Source organism: Myotis myotis, unplaced genomic scaffold (genome assembly GCF_014108235.1).
Source record: "Myotis myotis isolate mMyoMyo1 unplaced genomic scaffold, mMyoMyo1.p scaffold_m19_p_6, whole genome shotgun sequence".
Taxonomy (NCBI): Eukaryota; Metazoa; Chordata; class Mammalia; order Chiroptera; family Vespertilionidae; genus Myotis; species Myotis myotis.
The window spans coordinates 38,861,483-38,885,882 of NW_023416368.1; the positions used below are offsets into that span (position 1 = coordinate 38,861,483).

The 24,400-nt window shown below is 56.6% G+C and overlaps 1 protein-coding gene across 12 annotated transcripts in view; it reads right to left on the bottom strand.

The window, feature by feature from the left end:
- COL23A1 (collagen type XXIII alpha 1 chain) overlaps positions 1-24,400 on the bottom strand; it is a 259,865-nt gene that overhangs the window by 17,006 nt on the left and 218,459 nt on the right. For 5 of the 12 annotated variants that reach the window (XM_036313554.1, XM_036313550.1, XM_036313546.1 and 2 more), the window contains exons 4-8: positions 23,244-23,251; positions 21,719-21,745; positions 4,964-4,990; positions 3,608-3,634; positions 2,245-2,271 (exon numbers count right to left, since the gene is read on the bottom strand). In XM_036313554.1, coding sequence (XP_036169447.1) covers positions 2,245-2,271; positions 3,608-3,634; positions 4,964-4,990; positions 21,719-21,745; positions 23,244-23,251 — 116 coding nt within the window. Of the gene's footprint in view, positions 1-1,260; positions 1,333-2,244; positions 2,272-3,607; positions 3,635-4,963; positions 4,991-21,718; positions 21,746-23,243; positions 23,252-24,400 lie in introns of all 12 variants that reach the window. The other 7 variants (XM_036313545.1, XM_036313553.1, XM_036313543.1 and 4 more) reach the window with 3 other exon arrangements.

Sequence of the window (24,400 nt, forward strand, 5' to 3'; positions counted from 1 at the left end):
GCACTGACACGAAGCCATTTGGATGCATCTCATGGCAATTACGCTGAGGGAAAAAGCAAATCTCAAAAGGTTATATAGGTTGTGATTGCAGCTACATAACATTCTGAAATGGGAAAATTACAGAGAGGGAGCAAGATTAGTGGTTCTAGGCGTTAGGGATGGGGCAGAGAGGGAGGCGGCTAGAGCTATAAAAGAGTAGCCTGAGGGGTCTTTGTGTGGTGGTTGCACGAATCTACAACAGTGACAAAAATGCGTAAGACTAAACACACAAGCGATGGGAGAAGTCTGAGTAAGGCTGTTGGACTGTATCAATTTCCTGGGTAGGAGATGGTACTACGGTGCTGCCAAAGTCACCTTTGGGGGGGACTGGATGATGGGTATATGGTTACATATGACAACTGCATGTGAATTTACAATTCTCTTAAAAAAAAATAAAGAAGGCGACAGAGGGCCACACTGTCTCTCATGCAGCACCAAACCCCCAACTCTCAGGCCGAGGTTAGTACTGGGTCAGACCTCAGGCAGCCAGAGCCCTCACCTGGTGGCCCCACCTGCAGGGAGGGAAGACCACAGTGCCCCCGGCACTGCCTGCTGCCCAGCACTGGCACGGCAACGGGACACACCGGCTCCCAGGGCAGCAGAGCCTACCCTTCCTGTAATCAGGCCTTTGTGGAGTGGACCCCGCTGTGAGCCCAGGGCTGATAAGCCAGGGCATCCTGGGGTTCTCTCATCCAATCATCTGGGTGGCACCGCTGAGTCCTGCTTTACAAACGGAGGGCCAGCGTCAGAGCGGGCAGTCGTCTAACCAGGGTTCCGGGGCCAGGAAAGGCCGGCGAGGCAGTGGTCTCTGTTCACCCGTGAGCTCCATGACAGGAAAGAGCTCCCCGCTCCAGCAGCTGCACCTCAGACCTCACTCACTAGTTTTCCCAGTGAAAAGCTTAACGGAGGCTCTCAAAGGCCACCGTGTAGAGCTCCTCAGCCTGACACGGCCAGGTCCTGACCAGAAGGATCGGACTCCAGCTCCGGGGCCCATGCTGGTGGCCGTGGGCCGGGACTCTACTTATCGAGGCAGAAAATGGGTTGAGACACTTGAGCAGGTCCTAGAGAGGTTCTTCCATCCTGCGTTCCTTGGGAAATGAGGCTGGCCAGCTGCCTCCTCCTCCCGCCGGGATCGGACGGCTGAGGTCTAACCCTGGGGATTTGATGAGTCGAGGGGAACACGCAAGCCAGCAGCCCAGGCAGGCCGCTCGTCCAGTCTACCTTGAGGATGCGGCGATTGTACATGTGATGGTCTCTACTTATAAAGCCTGGATTGAGCCGTGGAAAAACCATCTACAGCAAACAGGTTGTGTGGTCAGAAAGGCAGGAGGGTGACTAGGAAACCACAGGGCTATTTCTGGAGGCAAAGCCGCCTCCCCAGCCACAGAAGGCAGCTGAGACGGGGGTGGGGGACCACGTGCTCACAGGGGCCGCGACGCTCCCTCCTCCCGCAGGGTCCTCTGCAGGGTGACCTTGCCACTCCCCACCAAGAGCTGGGGCCTGTTTGTCCCCGTCCCCCACTGACTCTGAGCGAGCCCTGTGACAGATGCGACCATTACGATGCAGGGGTGGTGATGCTGTGTGTGGCTCTTCACAGAGCTGAGCTTGGGCTCAGGGCTGCTGACCCTACAGCCCTCCTCTTCCTGGGGTGCTGGCTGTCCTCAGGAAGGTCAGTCTCTGGTCTGAGACCAGTGCCAGCCCCCTGTCTGCCCATCCACAGTGATAAGTGCTATGGGACGTCTGGCAGAGACTTCCCATCTGTGCCAGACCCAGCGACCATTTAAGTGAAACCGTGAAGCAGGATATACTGTAGGTGGGAGGCGGGGCTGCTCACTCACCTTCTGTGATAAGCTGTAGGGCATGCTTTATCTATATATATAAAAGCCCAAGTGACCGAACGACCAAACGACTGGTTGCTATGATGTGCACTGACCACCAGGGGCAGACACTCAACACAGGAGCTGCTCCCTGGTGGTCAGTGTGCTCCCACAGCCAACCTCCCTTGGCCAGCCAACCTCCCACGGTCTGTCACGCCTGGCCAGCCCCGATTGGCTCCAATTGGGACTGGGCCAGATGGCCCCGATGGGCCCCAATCGCAGGCCAGGCTGCGGGACCCCACCCATGCACGAATTCGTGCACTGGGCCTCTAGTTATAATATAAAACAAACTGTGTAGGTGGGGGAGGGGGTCTTGTTCAGCGCTTACCCGGGGTCCAAAGTCTCCTGGTGCACCCTGGGAACAAAAAACAGGGAGATATGTCACCACCGCTTGATGACTTCACATATATCCAGCTTTGCACTCAGAGTGTCATATATATTGTCTCATCCACTCTACCAAAAATCATATGCAGGCTCTACCCGCCCCCCCCCGCCCCCCCCGCCATTTCCAATGAGGAAATGAAGGCACAGAGGGGCTAAGTAGTCTGTTCAAGGTCATACCACTAGCAGATCCCAGGGTGGTCTGTTATCTATTGCCAGCCCTAGACATGGCAGAACAGAGATAAGCCGCTCCCACTGTGCCCTCTTGGAATCCCTGAACCACGGAACAGTCAGGAATGATAACTACTTGATTGTTTTAAGTCTCCAAGTTTGGGGTAGTATGTTATGCAGCCATAGAAGCCAGGACACCAATTTCTCTCTGGTTTCAAAGTCCCTGCCTTAATCATTTCCACGACTCAGTGGCATCAGCCAGAACCAGCGGGAAGGCCATCACTGCACCTGCCAACCGCACGAGGGTCTCATTGTCCACAAAAAACACGCAGGCTGTTACCTCGGACAGTCTTCCCATGGCTCTGTGAGGCTGGTTTACATTTACGGATGGAGAAACTGAGGCCCACAGAGCAGGGCGACTTGCCGAACGCCACACAGCTGGTGGTAGAGGCGGAATGCAAACCTGAGGCTCCAAAGGCCGGTCTTGTGCCTGCTCAGCTCTCACGGGGGACTGGAACACTGGCCACGGGAACTAAGTGACCCCCAGTGGAGTTGGGGTGTGGACGTGGCCCAGCCCAGCTCTTCCCTGGAAGTGTCCAGTCTTCCTACATCTGCGTCGGCCCCGGGACACAAACATTTCCTCTCTCTCCTACTCTCTAATGCGGCACTCAGAGGTCTCAGCCCTCCAGGGTTGTGGCTGTGACATTTAGCACCAAATGCCAGGAAGCCCTTCTGGTAGGGGGCTGTGTGGATCCCAGGGGCAGCTCTCTGCCATCTGTTTTCCTGGCAGGCGTCCTCCCCACAAAGAATGCCATCCACAGTCATTGTTCAACACCCCCGGCTTCCCTGGCACCGCCCCCTTCATAATTAATTACTGGGCAGGCTGCTTTGAGTTTTGTTATGCTGTGGTGTCTGGAGAACTCAGGTTTAACCTTCCGGGCACTTTAAATGGTCCAATGTAAGCCTTATAACCATTACAGGAGGTAGGCACTACTTGCCCCACGTTATAGATGGGGAAACGGAGGCTCCAGGAGGGGATGTGACGTGCCCGCAGTCACACTCTGGAATGGGGTTTGGAGGCAGGTGTCTGGCATCCTTCCTCAGCCTCCTGTGTCTGGACAGCCTCCAGCATCACTTACCTTTTCTCCCTTGGGGCCGGGAAGTCCCTGGAGAAGGAAGGTGGAGAAAGAACAGCAGTGAGTGAGGAGGACGAGGCTGGCCCCTGCCGGCTTCCCTAAGGCTTTGCGTACAGAAGGGCCTGTGAGGCTGAGTAGAGCTGGGGGCGGCCGAGTGGAAAAACACAGGACTGTCAGTCCTTAAGGAGGCTGCCCGTGCTGACCCCAAGGAAGCACCACATCTCAGTCCTCAGCATGAGGGACACGGAGGACTGGAGGTCACTGGCATCCCCTCTGGACAGAGGCACATCTGCTAGTCACTCCTCTCAGGGCAGAGCCCGCCCTGCTCAGCACCGGTTGTGCCGGTGCCGGTCAGGGGCCCCTGCTCGTGGAGTCTGGGGAATGTGCGTGTGAGCGGCTCCACACAGGCCCTGGCGGCTGCCTTCACCCTCTGGCTACAGGGGACTGTTTTTCTCTCAGTCCTGCCCAGTTACCAGGCCTTCTAGGAAGGTCAAGGCACAAGGCACACTGTGGGGCTCAGAGTCCCTGGGGTGAGGGCTGGCACAGTTGGACAGGGACTGACCGGCTCCCTGGCCTTCATCCCTCCCCAAACTGTCCACTATCCCTTCAACCAGTAGTGGGTTTGCTTGTTCACGCGTTCAACAATTCGCCCACCCAGGTTCTTTCCTCCATCCTTCAATAACACACACATTATGAGTCAACTGTTCAATTATTTGTCAGTTCATTCATTTCTTCACTCGTCTGTTCAACCACCATCATGCACCCATCCACCTATCCTCCCATGCATCCAACTGTTTGTGCAATCATTGGTTCATTACCTACTTTGACTGTTCTTCCGTCCATCCATCCACCCACCCCAGTATTTATTTAATTATGTTGTCACCTGTGCATCTTATTAATTCTGCTGAGGATGCCTGTGGACCTCAGGCTCCTGACCCAGGTGTAGAGAACTCCTCAGCCTCATGCCCACCATGAAGGTACTGAGACTGCCTGGGGATGCTCTGTGCCTGGGGCCTGCTGGGAGGGGCTTGTATGCTTTGAGGGCTGACCAGCCGCTGGGACAGTGCTGTCTGCAGTTCTTCACATTTCCATCACAGTGGGGAGGGTTAATGTGCCTCTGATAGGCGAGGAGCCTCAGGCTTGGGAGGTGAAGAGGCCTCCCCAAGGCTGCACAGTCAGCAGATGGTGGAGCTGGACTTGAACTTAAGTGTGATGCCCAAATGGCTTCTCTTTGCACTGAGACAGGTTCTCAGTGGATCTTTCTCGCTGGCGCCCCATGGTCACCCCCAACCCCACAGTGCCCACCATCCCAGGATCACCCATCCCAGGACCACCTAGAACGGCCCTGTCATCACTTACTGGCTTTCCATCCAGACCCAGTGGCCCCTGGGAAATGAGAAAGAGAGAGCAGAGGTTACACATGGGAAAGGTGTCATGATCTAGAAGACACTATTGAGTGACAACAGTCCAAAGCCTGTGCCAAGCCCGTGGTCTGGGTACGTTTCACACAGATTTGGGGTGGGAGCAGCTGGGTGTTGTTTGCTGCTCCCTTCCTCGGGTCTAGGCACAGAGCCCCATTTCTCCTCCAAAACCACCCCCATCTCCACCCATGGGCTTGGGCAGGTGACCGCATCCCCTCAGCTGGGGTGGTCGGTTCAGGGACTTTCAAAGGTGGCACTTTTGAAAGAGGGCTCTTTCCACCGGATGGAGCTCCTGGGGCACCAGTGGCTTGAGAAAGAGGGAACAGAGAGGAAAGCAGAGCTGAGAGACGGAGAGACAGGGCAAAGGGCTGGAGCTGAAATCACTGGGCACTCTTGTCTTTGCGAATACATTTTTCCCTTAAGCCAGCTTGAACTGAGTTTCTGCCACTTGTAATTTGTTTTGAACGGAACGTATGTGTTCCCTAAGCTCCAATATGATGTTAGGGGATGGGGCCTCTGGAGGGGATCAGGTCATGAGGATGGAGCCCCCACGAATGGGATTAGTGCCCTCACAAAAGGGACCCACAGAGTTCTGTTCTGCCTTGTGAGGACACAGCAAGAAGCCCGCCTTCTGCAACCCAGAAGAGGGCCCTCCCCAGAATCTGATCTGGCTGGCCCTGATCTCGAACTTCTAGCCTCCAGAACTGTGAGAAAGAAATTTCTGTTGTTTCTAAGCCACCCATTCTGTGGTACTTTGTTACAGCAGCCCACACGAACTAAGACATCACTAGAAGAGTCCTGAAGGTTCTTTCAGCTCTGCATTGCTGTGGCCTTCACAGGTGAAAGTCAAGGCTGAAGGAAGCAAAACACAAGGGCGAGTCCTGAGAGCTGGGGCATCTCACAGGCCCCTGCGGGCTCTGTGGTGTCTGCAAAGGGCCAGTGACCACGGCAAAGCAGCCCCACCGAACCCCCTCCACACACCTAGCAAAGCCTCACTGAGCGCTACCCTCCCTGTGGAGTGTGCAGGAATACAAGGGGGAAAAGGGGTGTTGTAGACCCAGCCCGTCTGCTCCCTGTAGACCTTTCGATAGCCAACATCCCCTCACCCCATGCACACTTCACCCTCGACTCCAGCAAATGACCTAGGCAGCTACACTCCCCTGAGCCTGTTGCACACACTGATGCCTCTGTGCACCATCCTCGGCTCTGTCACCTCCTCTTCCACGAAGAGGCTTTTCCACGTTCCAGACTCAGACCATCTGTCCCTGTGCCCACCACGTAGTCTAACTGTCCCACGTGAGACACATATTGTTAACGTGGGGTCTGCACAGGCCCTCCAGTAGATCCAGGAAAAGGGTCTGCTCCCCACCCCCAGTGTTCGGATGAGGTCTGGTCAGAACATGTGCTGATCAGTGTGTACCGAGTCCCACCAAGGAAAGGTGAACCATGTGTAAACGCGCACAACACCACGTGGAGAGCGGGGGCAGGGCAGGCAAAGAGTCCCGCCAATTCCAAGCAGGGAGAGGGTCTGTTGGCTTTGAGGAGACTGGAAAAGATTAGGGAGCTCTACCCTAGGAAAGTAACGTTTGGGGATTTGAACATAGCAAATGGGTGTGGGTGTGTGTGTGTGTGTGTGTCACTGTGGGCAGAGAGAACAATCCAGCAAAGGCAGGGAGGAGGGAGCGTACTGGGGTGGTGAGCGGAGGGGCAGCTAGCCTCAGCATGGCCTCCGCCCTGGTCTCTCACAGCGGCACAGGGGTTTGCCCTGCACTCCCCGTGGTTCCAACAGTGTGGCTGCACTTCTGGCCCAGCACTGGGGTCTCTTGTGGCCAGAGCCAGGCTCTGCCATTCGGCTGCCCTGTGTCCCTGGTCCCCCTGAGCTCTCTCCTTCTTTCCCCTCTGCTCCCTCTGCTTGCAATGCCCTTTCCTGCCCCTGCCCCTGCCCCTGCCCTGGCCCCTGGTGAGAGGGACTCCTCCTCGGAGACACTCTCTTGTTTGAGAAGACTTTCCTGGCCCTGCCTCCATCCTTGGGTCTGGCACAGCCTGGAAATTGGTACCCCGCCTACTGTGTCTAGTGGTAAATGACCAGTTTCCTTGGCTCGACCTCTAGGCTGCCCTGAGCAGCCAATCTCAGATTCCCCAGCCCCGAGAGTGGCCACCCCTTGATGCACTCAGACCAGGGCCTCACTCCAGGCAGGAACCTGGGCAGATCTGAAAATTGGCATCTTAAGTGCTTCTGGCCACTAGTCTTACTGTGGGGGGGGAGAGTGTGGATGTGGAGGTGATGGCCTGGGGAAGGAAGGAGTGGCCTATTCCAAAGTCTTGGGGGCCCAGGCCCTGGGGACTCCTGTTCTTGGTAAACCCCAGCCACAGTTCAGGTCCCATCATCTGAGGTCCATCAGTTGGCTGGTCTCCTCTTGGGGGCTCCTGGATTCACATGCCAGAGCCCTCCTCCCTTCAGCAGTCTCCTAAAATGGGCCCCGCTCCTGCCCCCATGCTCAGACCCTGCTAGGCCTCCTCAGGGCCATGGTCCCATGGGGGTTTCTACGCTGACCTCTCATGTAGGCCCAGCCTCTGGCCGCCGCAACACACACGGGGCCCAAGTCCCCTCCGGTGTGGCTGAGTGGCCCACACACCTGGTCTTAATCATCACAACAGCCTGAGGCAGGTGGAAACGGGCCCAGCCAGGGGAAGACCTTGCTTGCCCAAGGCCACACAGCCAGGAACAGGCGGGGCTGGAGCTGGACAGCACTTCTGTTCTGTGTTCTCTCTGCACTTAAACCCTGCGGTGAACTCCCTGAAGATCAGCCACTCTCACCCCTGCATGCCTCTGTCAGACCTCCCTGCTCCCTCCCACCGCCTACTGCACCTCGCCTGCCCAGGTGTCCCCAGCCACCTTGCCCAGTGTGGCCGCCACCAGAGACTCTGTGCCCAGGCCCTGGGTGCGTCTGTAACTCCTACTGAACTGAGCCCAAATGCAGCCCCAAATCTGCCCTCTATAAATCTGCATGGATTACAAGACACTAAGGTGCAGCTTAGTACTAACTAAGGCTCTTTCCTCTCCGTGTGCCAGGAGGGAAGACACAATGGGCCTCACAGCCATCACGTCACCGGCAGTGGATGGGGCCTCAGGGCCTGGATGGTGTGACGCGTTCAAGGTGCCCCTGATCAAGTCCAGTGCAGGGCACCCTGCCCCTGGGGGCCACAGAGAGGGAGACTCTCCATGAATGCTCCTCATTGTAGACTTGACCGAGGCCTCCGTACCGCCGTGGCCCCTGCCCTCACAGCAGCCCCGGGAGCCAGGCACCATGGCCCCATCTCACAGATGAGGCAGAGGAGTCAGTGGGTTGTCCGAGGACTAAAATCAGCCCTACTCTCCATGCAACGCTCCCTCTCCTGCAGCACAGGGTAGAGGGGGTGACAGATGGCCGTCCTGGGGGACTTGTGGGACAGAGCCTCACAAGTCTTGCCTTCCTCCCGGGATTCCTGGAACATCTGTCTCCCCCACGAAGCAGATCTTCCCCAGGCAGGGCTAACTGAACCCTCTTCCACCCGACCTTTTGCCAGAGAGAGTGCTGGGTCAGACAGACAGGCCTGCTGAGTGGCCCTGGGAGAGCCAGTCCACCCTTCTGAGCCTCAGCCCTTCTCCCCAGCAGGGATATTCCTGCTTTGGCTTCCCTCCCTCGGGTCTAGGCACAGAGCCCCACACATCTCGGTCCCTGTGCGGCCAGCTGCGCCCAGGACTTTTCAGGATGTGAGAAGCAAACAGGCCTGGGGCTGCACTGGAGAAGCAGGTCAGGCAGGCAGAGAGAGCCCCCCAGCCTCCCCCACCCGCCCTGCTGCGCAGCCCCTACCTCCCACAGGGACCAGAGTACCCTTGAGCCTCAGTTTCCTCATCTGTAAGAAGGAGGTCATGCCCGTCTCCTCTCAAATGACAAGTTCCCCGGGTCCCAGGCAGTCCCCAGCTTCCTCTGTGTCCTCCTCTCAGACCAACCGGAGACAGGAGACCCTATAGCAGTGATGGCGAACCTATGACACACGTGTCAGAGGTGACACGCGAACTCATTTTTTTGGTTGATTTTTCTTTGTTAAATGGCATTTAAATATATAAAATAAATATCAAAAATATGTCTTTGTTTTACTATGGTTGCAAAGATCAAAAAATTTCTATATGTGACACGGCACCAGAGTTAAGTTAGGGTTTTTCAAAATGCTGACACCCGAGCTCAAAAGGTTCGCCATCACTGCCCTACAGGCAAGCTGACACAGAATGGGGTCTGCACTGGCCCTGGGGATGGGAGTGCTGGGGAGTGACTCCAAGTGGCCAGCAGGGGGCACCAGCTCTGCCTTCCTACCTACGTCTGCTCACGCCCTCACACCGAGGAGTATTTCCTGACCAGCATTCCACAGGGCCGTCCTTGGAGAAAAATTAATAAGGTGGCAAAAGAGAGGAGGTTTCTCGGTAGAAGTCTGGGACGTGGGGTATACGGGCTCCACAGCTGGAGCGTCTCAATGTCCCTCAGGAAACGGAGCCGGGGAGGAGGCTGCAGCAGAGGGCTGTGCTGAGGCCCCCACACCTGCCGGTGGCTCCAGCCTCCTGACCCTCCAGCGAGTTACCTGTTGAATTGAACTCAATCAATAAACTGGCCGTGTCTGGATGCAGACGGCAGCCAATGCTCAGACCAGCGGAGCTGGGTGACGGTCCTGCTTTCTGGTTGTAGTGAATGGTGATGGCTCTGCCAGGGGACGGAGGCCTTGAAATGCACCAGGAAGGGGCCCTGGATGAGGGGGCTTACCAGGATTATCAGTCCAGGGCCCAGTAATTACGGCCCAGATGTTGACAATTCATCAAATTACAAGGCTGCTGGGGCCCGGGGCCTCGGCCGGGTTGTGCACATTCCTGAGTGAAGGCTCTCTCATTAGGGCCGCCAGCGTATAAGGGGTGGTGGGGGTGGTGGGTGGGGGACAGGCCCTTGGGGTGGACCGGTTCCATGTGGTGCCGATTTCTCAGGCCAGGCTGTTTGCACACATGCTGGCCACAGCAAGGCGGTGGGGCGGAGCAATTGTCCAGACGTGAATCCTGCCTTTGGGGACGGGAAGGAAGGATCCTCTCTTCTGAGGTCCAGCCTGGCTGCAGCTCGAGCCCCAGTGCGCAGCCTGGCACCCGGCTCCTCCCGGGGACCCCTCCCCGGGGCCTGGGGCACGCTGCAGGGGGGCTCTGCAGTCACCAAGTGCGCCCCACCTCGCAGCAGGCGAGGGGACTGCGGGGCTGTAGCGGGGACCCGGGGATCGGCCCTTCACTCGCTCCTCGGCCTCGCACGCTGCCGCCGTCCCACGCCTCATCTGTACAGCGAAAGGCCGGGCCTGGAGCCAGGTTTGGGTTTGGTCCATGCAGTTAAAACAACAAAAACAAAAACAAACAACTCACCGAAGTAGTTGCTACATTTTAAAATCGTGACAGTTCACATAAACATCCGGAGTTTGGACTTTTCTGGAAAAGCTGAAGCCCTCGTATTCCGGGGCCTCCATGCCTGGCAATGTCCGCGGGGCCAAGGGCTCCTTCGGCGGGTCCCGCCCAGGCCACAGGCTCTGCCCTCCCGACGCCTGGCCCGCTGCCCCATGGAGTGACGTGCCAGCGCAGAGGGGCACCTGGGTTTGTAACCCTTGGCCTAGAACAGTGGTCGGCAAACTGCGGCTCGCGAGCCACACGCGGCTCTTTGGCCCCTTGAGTGTGGCTCTTCCACAAAATACCACATGCAGGCGCGCACTTACAGTGCGATTGAAACTTCGTGGCCCATGCGCAGAAGTCGGTATTTTGTGGAAGAGCCACACTCAAGGGGCCAAAGAGCCGCGTGTGGCTCGCGAGCTGCAGTTTGCCGACCACTGGCTTAGAACATCTCCAGGTCCCTTCCAGCGCTACGGTTCTGTGAGGCCAGCAGCCAGCTGGCTTCTATTTTGGGAGAGAGCACGCTCTGTGCTGGAAGCAATTACCCGTGTGGCCACATTATACATCACGGCTAGAAGAGGTGGTGCGATGCCTTTGAACCTGTCCCCCAATACCTGCTTAAATTACACATTTGCCTGTTACATAATTACCCTGTCAGGTCTCAGGAAAAACTGTTCCCGGGTGGGGTGGAGGGGGTAATGGACTCCCCGTGGGTGTGGGAGGGCGGAAGGTGGGCCAGTGAGGCAGGCTGTCTGTCTGTCTGAGCGGCCTCAGGGCCGATGTCTGCAGCTCGGGCGGGTCTGATGGGAGACACCGAACGCAGCAGACAGGCTGGGCACCCGTTTTGGTGGCCACCTGCTGGGATGGTGATCTAGCAGGACGGGGAAGCAGCTACTAGAGGGTGACAGTCCCCGGGTGACATGATGAAGACAGTCTAAATAAAGAGAGGCAGCCGTCCTGGGACAGCACAACTCAGATGATTCGACTGAGAGCTGGCATTTCCCGGACACAGGGCACAGGGTGACCGGGGCAGCTGGCAGCCAGCAGACACGGAGGTTGTCTGCAGGGACCCCGCTGCCTGGCCATGCCCAGGCCACACCTCTGCTCTGCACCTTCTGCCCCAGCCTCAGTCTTTGGGGCCCTCAGCGCCTCCCTCCGGCCTCTCTCAGGTTTGATCATCAGGCCTCTCTGAAAGCTGCCCCCGGGGCTGTGGGCTCTCCTTGGTTTCCACAGACAAGACAATTGTCATCCACTGGTAATGAGCCTTCAAGGGCGAAAGATTTCATGTAAATCTTGGATTTCTAGCCTCTCTTGAAATATTGGAAGATGTAATGATCGATCTGCATGGGCTGAACTGGGCACCACCAGTAGATGGGGCATGTGCCCCCAGTTCAGCCCAGGCCCCACTGTTCCCCACACCCAGCCTCCCTCACTTTTTTCTTCACCTGGCTGCCCCTGCAAGGCAATAATGAGCTTGTGAGCCTGCAATTCTGGCTCTGAACCATCTCTCTAAGCTGTGGCCCTCTCTCTGGTCCCCCATCCACCCCTGCCTAGGACTTGGCTTCTCTCCTGGACCAGCCTCCGCCAGCCTCCCTGCCTCTGCCCCACACGGCCAGCCTTCCTGACTCCGAAGTCACGGGGACGTCCTGAGTGCGATACCCCTGCCCTGCAGATCTCACAGCGAGCGGCACAGCTTCTCTGGAGCCCTTTTCCTCCTCTAGAAACTGGGTGGGGTGTGGATGAAATGACCCCCATAGCTGACTGTGCCCGACCTGGAGCGGCACCCAGTGGGACGGTGAGTGACTGTAATTCACTGGGCCAGTTCTGGGGGGAGAGTCCAGGAAATGGGGTGGAGCTAAAAGACACACTCCTTTGCCGTGTCATCTGGACATTGCCAACACGGAGCACAGCCCTGCCAGGTGGGTACCATCATTATCCCCATTGCACAGATGAGAAAACTGAAGCTCGGAGAGGCCAAGCATGGCCAATGAGGCTGGGGGTTCGACCTGAGTCTCAGACCTGAGCCCTGAGTGCTTCCCACCCCACCATCCCTCTGGGGCACACCCTTCCCACCGCCCTTGGGCAGAGCCTCTCCCCGCCCCCCCCCACGTCTCCTTGGAGACTCACATGCCAACTCTGAGAAGCCTTCCTCACCCCCCTCACCCCACAGCACAGCTTCTCAGTTACAGACACACTGCTGTCTTCTCACCACCTCCCCGGCCACTGCCTGTGCCTGAGGCTCCAGTGCCACCACTGGCCTGGCTCTGAGGGGTGCCTATGAGTGTCCTCCCCAGGCCCCCCACGCTGGGCTATGCCATCCCGTCTCCCTGAGTGTGGGTCTGAGCGGCCTCCAGAAGGGAGGCCCCTTTAGTGGAACACCATCCTGATAGGTGGGTGTGCAGCCCCGACTTGCACACCTCCAGGGACTGGGAGCTGCTCCCTGGGCAGCCTGATGGGTTTGCAAAGTTTTTGTTTAAGTCTGCCTCTCCCAGGCTGGGTGTCACTTCGAATTCCCTCCACTGTGTGGCCCCTGGGAAGGCAGTCACCTGGCCCCATGCGGCTGGGCTCCCAGGGCTACCCGCCTGTCGCCTCCACCCTCACGTCTGCTCCCTCGCCAGCCTGGCCTGTCTTGGGGGTGCCCTCTCTCTCCGACCTTTGCCCCCCCCCCCCCCCAGCTCCCCACTTGTCAGCACCTACCCAGCTTCTGACCTTGGCTCGTCCCTCCCTTCGGCCCCCTGAGCCCCTAGGCTGGGCCCCTATAGTAGTTATAGTTCGCAGCAACCTGTACCTTCCTGGCCTTGACCACCGTGCACAGGGAGGTGGCACTTCCCATGAATTCCGATTCTCTCTCCAACCCAACCACAGCCTCCCCGGGGGGAGGGCCCCTAGACATAGTTCTCGAGATTGTATCTCAAATACCAAACAAAGTCCCTCATATGTAGTGAGAAAACAACAAGTATTTGTTGAATGAACTCTCAGGCGGACGCCTCTATGAACGAACGTGGTTTCCCACTGGCTCCAGGGCCAGCCGGGGAGCACCAGAGGGCGCTCTTGACCCGGGGAAGCTGCTCTGGGCGCCGCTGACTGCTGCGTTGAGCCCTGGGCCTGGGAGTGCAGCCAGGACGCTGGGCATTGGGGACACTGGCTAGAGAGGGACTCCTTCGGCCTCCAGGGCGCCCCCTGCTGGGGTCAGCGATCATCACAGCGGCAGGAACTGTCACGGAACCCAGCCTGTGTGCACAGCGCTGGGCTTCCAGCTGCTGAAGAGAGTTAGGGAGGTGCCTGCGCTCACACAGTCTACAGAGCCCCAAAGCCCAGCTCTTCCACTGCATGGACAGGGCAGGGTCCAGCCCCGGGCTTCAGGAGAAGCTGGGTGGGCCAGCTTCACGCCAAAACACCTGCTTTCTCGCGAGTCTATCATCCGGAATCCCTGCCTTTGCCTCAGTGACCAGTGCGGGTCTGTGAGCCCCCTCTTCATGCAATAGGGGAGTGTGTGTGTGTGTGTGTGTGTGTGTGTGTGTGTGTGTGGGCGGGGGTGCTTTGCTGCCTGGGGCAGCGGGAAGAGGTCAGCCTGCAACCAGTCTGGAGGGTCCCATTCTGCAAAGAGGTCGTCACAGGCACCCAGAAGGCCTGGACGTGCTCTCCTAGAGCTGGACTTGGGAGCAGGCACCGCGGAGGCTGAAATGGGCTGGGGGAAGAGGGAGAAGCTGCAGGGGGTGAGCCAGGCATCCGGGGACTGAGGGCAGCCGCAGCACAGGCCTCCTGTCTCTCAGCTGCCCCACACTCAAGGGGACGCTGGGGACACAGCATGTGCTCCAGGCAAGAGGTCCGAGTGAATGAACACCTGGGAGGAAAGGCCAGTGGCGTGGCCCTTTCCTGAGGGCCTGGCTGTCTCCCGGCTCCAATCTGGGGCTTTCGCTTCGGGAAATCTGCTTTCATCCTGTTCCCGCTCCACGGGAATCCGGAGAGCTGGGGAGCGGCGCTGCAGGGGTCAGATTCAAATGAGATGTAGGATGTCAGACCCTAAAAACAGATGAATCTGGGATGTCCCAGGGAATCATTTAACTCATTACATTTTTACAATCAAAGCTGTTTTTGAAACCACGAGAGTGCAAGAAATTTGAATGTGTGCTGCTCTGTGGTCCTTCTTTGTTCACTTGATTAATTCCAAACAGTCAAACTGAGTCATTCATTTCGAAATTGGTCCCAGGTTGAGGCCCTGCCGCACGGGTCACATTTCAGCTCGGAGCTGCTGCCGGCCCGGGGCCCAGGCTGTCGGGGCTCCCATGACTGCTCCGAAGACACTGTGCAGCTCCCCCTCCCCACGACGCCTGCGCAGTTAGCCAGATGGGTCCTGGGCGCTGTGCCGGGCGGCTGGCGCTGCTGGGCGGGCGTGAGGAGTGCTGGTTCTGGTCCCTCACCTTAATGCAGGCTTCAGCCGCCAATGATTGCAACCGCCTCCTACCTGGACCCTTTACTACATGAAATGCCTTTCCATGTTGTCCTCCTGCCAAACTCCTACTCATCCCTCAAGACATAGCTCAAAGGCCCCTCTTCTGTGAGGCCTCCCCTGTCCCAGGCAGAGTTAGCGCTTCTTCCTCCGCGGGCAGCAGCCCTGTCTACATGCACTACAGCCCTCCCCACTGGGGGACAGTGGGTGGGATGGGTGGGTGACAGGCTTTCATCTGTGGTCAGAATCCCAATCCAGGTGGCCAGGCCCAAACAGCCACTTAATCAAGTAGTTCAGAGCCCAAATCAGTGGGGACCTACGAGCACTTGCAGAAATGATGTGTGCTTCCCAGTGTCCTCTCAAGTGTCACATATGGGGCAGCTAAGAGACAGGAGACCTGTGCTGCTGCTGCTGCTGCCCTCAGTTCCCAGATGCCTCGCTCACCCTCCGCAGCTTCTCCCCCCCTCCTCTTCCAGGCAGGTGGTAGGAGGACAGACCACCATCTGGGCCATAGGGGTCTGCAGGAGGAAGCTAGGCCCACACATTTGCCACTGTGAGATCTGGAAAAGTGGCATGGCTACTACAAGCCTCAGTTTTTCAATCCGCGAAACGGGTACAAGTCATAATGCACAGGGATGGGATGTGCTTTGAAACTGAAGTGCTGTATAGATCTGATTCCTACTGTTTTCATCCAGGCCAAGCCTCACACTTTGCAAAGGTGGACACAGAAGCCCAGAAAGGCTAAGTGACTACCTAAGGGCAGGGGTGGGACCTCCACCACAACTGTGGTCCCCTGTTTGGCTCTGCTCCACTCAGCTGCTCCTTGATAGGACAGGACCTGACATTTCATCATGAGGGGGATATCTTTCTTCCTAATTTCTAGTAATGACTATGACACAGGTGTATGAGTGAGGGACAGCAGAGAAGGTGGAATGGAGAAATGGATTCTTTCTTAAGTTAGACTTGGTTTTTTTTTGTGTGTGTGTTTTTGGAGAGCAAGAAAGGGTCTTAACAACTTCATAATGAGGTGGACAGCAGTGCACAGGGAGAGAGCTCCAGGGCCAGGTAAGAAAAAGGTGAGGAGGAGAGATGGAACATTCATTCTAGACCTGCTTACTGGTGGCAGTTCCTGTGATGGAGGAGAGACGGCAGGCTGGGTGTTAACGGGGCTTTCTCCTGCCAGTGGGCTTGTGTCTCAGCCAAGCCCTGGCAGCCCCTGAGCTCAGCTTCCTTGTCTGTCAAGTAGGGCCGACACCATCAGCCTCCCAGGGGGAAAGCACGTGAGAGCGTGCACACAGCAAGCACTCAGTAGGTGCACTTGCTTCCTGGCATGATGGAAGGGCTTTGGGGGATGGGAGGGGATAGTCCTTTCTTCCGGTTCCTCTGGAGGGAGACTCTCTGAGCCCTTGGCTCCATGCTACGTCTCTGGGGACAAGTGGTTTCTATAAATACAGAGCCAGGGTTTTCTGGCCTCCCACCTCTCACTGTGGCCTCCAAGATTCTACTTGATGGAGCCCTGGAGACCTCCCTGGCTTTTCCTTCTAGCATCTTCCCATCACGTGCTCGCTCACCCCAGCCACATTGGCCTCGCTGGACACATGAAGCTTGGTCCCAACTCATTACTTGTGCACTTTCCTCTGCCAGGAGCTCTTTTCCCCTCAAGATCACTGCATCTTTTACATCATTTAAGTCTCAGCTCACATGCCATCTTCCCCAAGAACCTTCTGATTATTCAATCCATTTCCAATTTAAACCGACTCATCCACGCAGCCAGCACTCGCATCACCTTCCTGCTTTATTCTCTTTCTGGTGCGTGTTATTGTTTGAGCTATCTTTTTGGTTTATTTGTTTACCTGTTTGTTGCTTCTCTCCTCTCCCCTACAGGGAGAGGCCTTGTCCCTCTTGCTTGGTGCTGGCCCAAAGACCCAGAAAAGCACCTGCACAGTCACTGGTGGATGAGATGGCACACCCAATCCCCACCCCAGGGCCACAGCCCCGCTGGCATGCGCCGAGTTCCACGATGCCCATGCACCTCCGGCCTCACAGCCTAACACCTTCCTCACTGTCCAAATGCAGAGAAATCTTAAGCCCTGGAAAATGTTACCCAATACACATTTTTTCCAGGAAATGTTTAAATTGCATTCTGAAAGTGTAAAATAAACCAGAAAACCACTAAAGTTCAATGTTAAGAGCTAGAAAGGTCAAATGCCAAAGAGGAGGAAAAGTGAGGCTTTTGCTTTGTAAATAGGAGATGATGTGAGTTCTAATGTTTCCTGGACAAAAGTCAAGGGATAGGCAAGATGGAGTCCTGCATGAGAGACAAGTTTTCTCATCTTGTGCATAAGCCAGAGTTTGGAGACAAAAATGGGGATTGTGATAAGAAACCTCCAGGAAATTCACAGGGACACCTGATCGCTCCTCCCTCTCTGTCCCATGGCAAACTGGCTGGGTTACACCCCCCACCCCATGGCTCCCCAAGGACTGCTACTGGGTCTGATTCATCTTTGTGGGCTGCAATGCACAGGGCCTGGCATACCTTACAGATCTGTTGAACAGAGCCAAGCCTCCTAGTCATGAGATGGCTAAATCACTTTATCAATGTAGGTGCTGATTACTGCTCCAAAATACAAGAATGCGGTGCCCAGTGCTCCTCTGCCGGTCCCATCTTGGACTCACCATGTTCTGAGCTCAAAATTCCCCTGTGCTGCCAATTCCATTGTCTGCAGTCCCTGGACCAATTGGGATTTGAAAGCTCTTAAACCTGCAGATTTCCTCTTTAAATGCTGTGCCTGCAATTCCAAACGCTACCACCAGGTGGCAGTTAGAATTACAGAAGCCTTCAAAACCAGTTTAATCTCTAAAACTATACTTCTAATGAAAACACACCCTAAATTAAAACAAGATACATACACACACACATCTATTTCTTAACTTATCACATTGGCATTGATTTAAAAAGTATGATAATACCCACAGTTGGCCAGGGTTTGGGGAAACATGTAGCATTCAGACGCTGTTGGTGGGAATGTAAATTAGTGCAGCCTCCTGGAGGGCAATTTGGCAATACACATCAAAAGCCCGAAACATGTGCAAACCCTTTGGTCCAGCAATTCAACTTCTAGACATTTATCCTAAGGACATAATCATGGAAGTAAGTCTAGATTTATTCCCAGGATGTTGACTGCAGGGTGAAAAATTGTCACTATCAATACTATAACTTGGAACCTGGTTAAGTAAATTATATATGATAAAATACTATGTAGCTATTACGTCCTATAAGAATTCTTAATGATGTGGAAAAATCTCATGATACATTAAGTGAAAAATATCAGCTACAAAAAACATGTCCCCGGTAATCGCAGTTTTAGACTAAGAAATATAGACACAAACTTGTGCATAAAAAATGCTGGAAGAACAAACGCCAAAATATTGACAGGACTTGTCTGTGGGTGGTAGGGTCGCGGATGACTGCTTTTTCCTTTTCTGTGCTTTTCTCTATTTTGGTAAGTTTTTATAATAAACACGCTTCTATTGTCATCGGCAGAGAGCCACTAATGAACCCCTGTGGCAGGAAGGACGGGCCAGCCTCTGTGCAAGATGCCTGTGGACATGGGACCCCAGCCCGTGTTAGTCTGCACCCCACCCCACAGACGTGGGTGGCTCCTATGTCCACCTCCCCCGCCCCCCACTATCAGGCCCACATATGGACCTGGTTTCCGCTGGTCTTGCTCAGGGGAGGGGCCAGCCTGGATTAATCCAGAAACGCAGCCGGCAGTCTCCACCATGGCCCTCTTGGACTCTTTTCTTGCTCTTACTTCCCCGTAGGACGTGATTTGTTTTAGGCACAAACTACAAAAAAAAAAAAAAAAAAAAAAAAAAAAAAAAAAAGCCCTCCCTGAGGCTGGTTTGAAGTTCACCAGGTAAACCCCTTTTTTGCAACTGCAGGGCCTCAAAGCTGTTTTCTTCGCCAAACGCGGCCAGTGTTTGCTGGTGGGTCGCAATGATTTCCCAAGCTCGTCTTTCCTCCACCCTCCAGCTCCGTGGGTGTGATCTTCCCATGTTCCGAGAGGCCGAGCAGCCAGCCCAGTGTGCACAGCTGAGCCAGGACCCGACTGGGGTCTGACCGCCGGGGAGGCCCGGTGACACTCTGAGCACACGAGGTGCCTCTGAGGCGACTCCGGCCCCTTACCCCGGGAACTGGCCCAGCCTCTGGGATGACCACATGCAGAGGCCTGTAAACAGACCCCAGGCCAAGAGCCAGGCCCTCCACTGGCCAAGAGTGGATTTCAGCTCCCAACATGAGCCCTGAGAGCCTCCTACCCTCCTGTCCACATGGGCCCCCTTTCCCTGCTGCGGGGCAGCCAGGAGGGGTGTTGTCCCCACCCTGTGGCCTCATGGAAGGGCCGGCCCTTAAGGCAGGGCTGCACGGAGGGTGCTTGGTGGCACGCAGCGGGGTCACAGGCTGGCTCCTGGGCTGGAGGCACAAACGCCCAGGCCCAGGGGCGAGCAGGGCCAGCCCTGCCAGGGAAAAGGCCCAGTTTGGTGAGGAAACAGTGATGGGCCTGCAAACTGGGGCTGGGCAACCTCAGGAAAAGGGGTGACCCAGCCCTGGGGTGTGACACTGGCTTCCTGGTGGTGAAGAGCTGGCGGGGCCACAGGCACTGACCAGAGCTGCCAGCAACAGCGCCCTCACCTGCCTCCTTCCCAGAAAGCTGCTAAGTTCACACCAGATGGTCCCACGGCATGCACGTCCGCCCCCGGCCTCCTGACTCCCACATTCAGAGCCCCGTCTCTGGCCCACGCTGGGCACCAGGCATCTCACACACTAACCCCCCTCAGGCGAGATTCCCCGCAGTCCTGTGCCACCCCATGACCCGGCGACCATCGGCTGTGACCGGCAATGTCTGGGTGCTCCAGGAGTGACCTCAGTTCCCCTGAACCCCAGCTCCCCTCTTCACAGGGAAGGAAATGGAGCCTTAGGGCAGCCAAGTGGTTCAATCCCTGGATTCGACCCTCGGCTGCCTCACTCCACACCCGGACTCCTGCCTGTGGCCCACAGAGCCTGCCCCCTCATCAGCCAACGTCCTCTCTGATGCCAGGGAGGGAGGGGTCCTGGGTCACCATGTACTCAGAGGAGAAGACAACGGGTGCCGAGGGAAGAACCCCTCACCAGCCTCCAGCCACCACCCTTGGACCTTGTTATTATTGCTATTAGTTATTATTTTTAACTCTCAGCCCTTTGGACACGGGCATCTACAGTCAGGAGTCAGCTGGAGTGTAAGGGTGCGAGGTCGCCTGGAGGGCGGGACTGGAGGGTTCTGGCAGAAAGCTTTCAGTCCTGAGCTGCTGGATCGAAGAGTCCCACGACCTGAGGCTGAAATATTCCAGCAAAAGCCTGTGGTTCGGAGGCTCTAGCTGCCATGTAGGACCCTCACTCCTCCCTGTCCAGGGGGCTGTGGGGAGGCGGGGGGCCCGGGCCCCAGGTGCTACCTGGCTGGTACTTCACGGGAACCAGGCTGCTGCCGCTGGGGGAGCTGACCCCAAAGGCTACTCTGAGCCCAGCGTGGGCCACTCTGAACAGGAGGTCAATGATCCCAAAGGCCCCACTGAGTCCCACGGGGTCTGGCTTGTGATGCATTTTGCATCACTGTCACCTCCGCAGTCTCATTTACTCCCAACTCCAATGGTGTGAGGGAGGCCTGCACCACCCCACTTCACAGAGCAGGAAACTGAAGCTCAGACAGGTGAGCGCCTTCCCCCAGGTCACCCAGCTAGGAAGCCCAGCATTGGAATCCAAGCCCAGTTTTCCTGATGCCTGGGGCTGACTGCCCTCCACAGCCTCTTGGGACCCCCGGACTGGGACCCCCATCTTGCCTCCATCACCAGGGTCTGGACAGATCTGGCCATTAAAGAGGCCTCTGAATTAGTCCACGTTTCCCGCCCCGGCCTGAGGCCCAGGACAAACACATTTCCCCACACCCGTGTTCGGCAAACCGCGGCATGTGAGCCACATGCGGCTCTTTGGCCCCTTGAGTGTGGCCCTTCCACAAAATACCACGTGTGGGTGCACAGGTACAGTGCGATTGAAACTTCATGGTCCATGCGCAGAAGTCGGTATTTTGTGGAAGAGCCACACTCAAGGGGCCAAAGAGTCGCATGTGGCTCGCGAGCCGCGGTTTGCCGAGCCACAGTTTGCCGACCACTGCCCCACACGATGGTCCTGCCACACTCTCCTTCCACAGGCTCGCCCCTGTGCTGATGCGTCTGGACTTCTATGCAGGACACAGCCCCGGCAGCTGCCTTTCAACCTGCTTCTTATGTGGCCCGCACCCAGCCTGGGCTGGGACGTTGATTCCAATATAAGCTACGTTTTAGGTTTAATTGTAAAAGACCTGGCAAGTGATGACATCACAAAGGCCAAACTGGAACTAAGGTCTTCCGCCCCCTAGGGGTGACGGACAGGGTGGGCGGGACGGGAGTTCTGGGAAGAGGGTGCTCCATAGCCCAGGGCTAGGCCCTGCGAGGGGAGACAGACGGCAGGAAGAGCAGTGCTGGGGGGGCTCAGGACAGCAAGGCGACTTCTCAAAGCGCTTTGCCTTGCCTGCAGGGCAGCTGGAGCTGCGGGCTCCCCACCAGGCCAGCCCCGCAGATCAATAGATCAATGCTAATCCCTCCAAGAAAGACCAGTCCCCGAGGAGCAGAGAGAGAGAAGTGCAGACAGTTAAATAAAGGCTCGGAGGAAGAATACTGGCTTGAGAGAAAAGGGCAAAGAGAGCAAAAAATAAACGGCAAATTACCGGGTAGCCATCTCGTCCTGATTGCCCCTGTGGTAATTAATATGTCATTAATAATCAGACTTTCGGCAGAAAACCATATGGCAGCACTTAGCACTCAATCGGGCCCCACACCGCTCCCCCCCGATGTTCTATGGGTTTGCAGCAGAGGCTGCTGGTGGGTAACTGATGCCTTTGGGGAGACTTAGGGCTCTGGCAAGTCTAGGGGATGGAGCACCCCGTTTCCTGCTGCACTGGGCCAGGCTGCAGAGGCCACCAGGGCACACATCCACTCGAGTCCTCCCAGGGCAGCCGGCACACACATGGTGAGGGCCACAGGGGCACACGGGGCTCCCAACGGTGCTGTCACAGCCACCAAGGAAAATGCTCCTAAACTGCCGAGAGGCTTAGAGTCCGATGAGGGCTTCCTGCCGGCTGCCACTGGGCGGGGGAACTGAGGAAGGCAGGTTCGAAGCCAGAGCTATGGCAGGGAGGCATTTACTGCCCCGATGCTCTGTCCTGGATGCCTGCCTGGCCGCGTCTCACAGGGTGGCATCCAGCTCAGGTTGCAGCCTCAGGATCTGCATTTTGTTTTGTGCACTTAATAGTTCAACCGCACGTTCACAACCCCCAGCTCCACAGCCCTCTGCATTATGCACTTCGGCTACCTTCCCTGTGACGCCAGGAATGACTCCACTGTGGGAAACTGCCTGTGGCCATCAACCTACACACTCCTGCTGGCTGGCTCTCGGGCTCAGCGGGGCGCTGCTAGTGCCGAGAGGCCCGGATTCTGAAGGGTGCCGACCAGGAAATGAATCATGGTAAGTGGAAGTAGAAAATAAAACAGTCATCCTAAAGGAATTCCTTCGGAAGGTGCATTTTGACTCGGGCAGGCTCTCAGTGTGCTTCTTGAATGGAGTCGCCAGGATTGGTTGGGCTCGGAAACCCCGGCGCCATGGCTCATAGACTTGTTGCGTTTCTTGAAGAAGAACCGGGTTTCTGGGTGGATGATCCCCGATGTTCAATGCTGCCTTGGCCACCAGTGCTTCCCCTACACCTTTCTCAAACCCAGTGCCCTTATGGCCCGCTGCCCAACCCGGGGAGCCAAATGGATTTTGGCAGAGAGAAACGGAGCCCGGAATCTAGTTACGAAGCCCAACTCATTCCTGGCGTAACTGCTGGACTCCAGAGCTTTTTGTGCCAAAGCATGTGAGACAAAAACCACAGAAACAGACGCACTGCTGCAGGGCAGTTAGAAATGTGGGTGTGGCGCTCGCCTTCTGTGCCCCCTGGAGCCAAGGCCTGGGTGAGGGGCAGCCAGGCTGCTGCCCGCTCTCTTGGAAGGCAAATGGTCACAGGGGCAAGTGGAGCCTGCTGAGTTCTGCGCTTGCGTGCATCTACAAATTTAAAAAGACACGACCCCTGTCTGGACTGATTTTTTTTTTAGGACACACCTCTCTAACTAAGTATTATTTTCAAGGAAGTGCCACAGAGAGAGAACAAAATGTCTTATCTTTCAGGAGCAGAGACCATAATCCAGGGCACTTACTGGAGGACCTGCAAAACACAAGCAGAGAGGTCACAGTCAGAACCAAAGGGAGAGAGGTCCCCGCCCCGGTGGGCCCGCCCTCAACAGCTACCGGCCTCCCCTCACCAAGGCTGAGACGCTGTCATGGGCCCCAAAGCGAGCGACCGGGCGAGGGAGAGCCTGTGCCCTTGTGGGGCTGGGGTGGGCGTGTGGGGGTGAGGACAATCCCGCACACACCTATGGGTTAACACACTCCTCTCAGGAGGCTGCTGCTGGTCCCTGCGGGGGCCACCCGTGTTGGATCTTGGCCATCCAGAGAGGAACTGAACCTTGTTCCTGCCCGAAGGACAAATTTTGGGAGAGACTTGGGGAGAAAACATTTGGGGCAGAGGGACGAGCAAGCATAGGGCTCTGGGATGTGTGGGGCTGAGCAGCTGTGTGGACGGTGCCTGAGGCCCAGGTGGGGGTGAAGGGCCACGGGCTCGGGTGCACAGGGCACTTGGAGGGGACGCATTAGAAGCTCAGGTGCTGCTGGTGCCGCCAGTTGGGCTTGTCTCCGGAGATGCGGACTCATGAGAACATGCATGACACCGACAGGCGTCTTCACCTTCTGGTGTGCAAAGCACATTGCATATTCATGATGCATCTGACCTTCTGGACAGTTTGTGAGAGGAATGATGAACACTCCCATTTGACAGGCGACAACAGAAAACAGTGTTAGGTGCGGAACTCAAAACCCTCCATACTTTCCACTAAGCCATGTCTGCTCCCGGCCGACCTGGGACTATGGTCTGGAGAGTGAGGCCGCACAGGGAGGCATGTAATGGGACGCAGGGGTAAGTGCAAGAGGCAAGATCTTGGACTCAGAATTTTCCTTGGAAGAACAGGTATTGAAGAAACAATTACACAGGTGAAGGCACAGGACTGGATCGAGGCTGGACCCACTCAGGACGGGAAGCTAGGCCGAGTCTAGAGGGCGAGGGGTGATTCCTGGGAGAGGAATGGGGAGAGAGGAGCATGGCAAAGATGGGAAAACTCACAACACGCCAAGATCACTGGGCTTTGGGGGGCTGCAGCAGGAGAGGGCTGGGGAGAAGGCAGGGCCAGACAGAGCACCGGGCTTTGTCTCTACATCATGACCCAGGGGGGTGTGGGGTGGGGTGGGGCCCTGAAGGCCT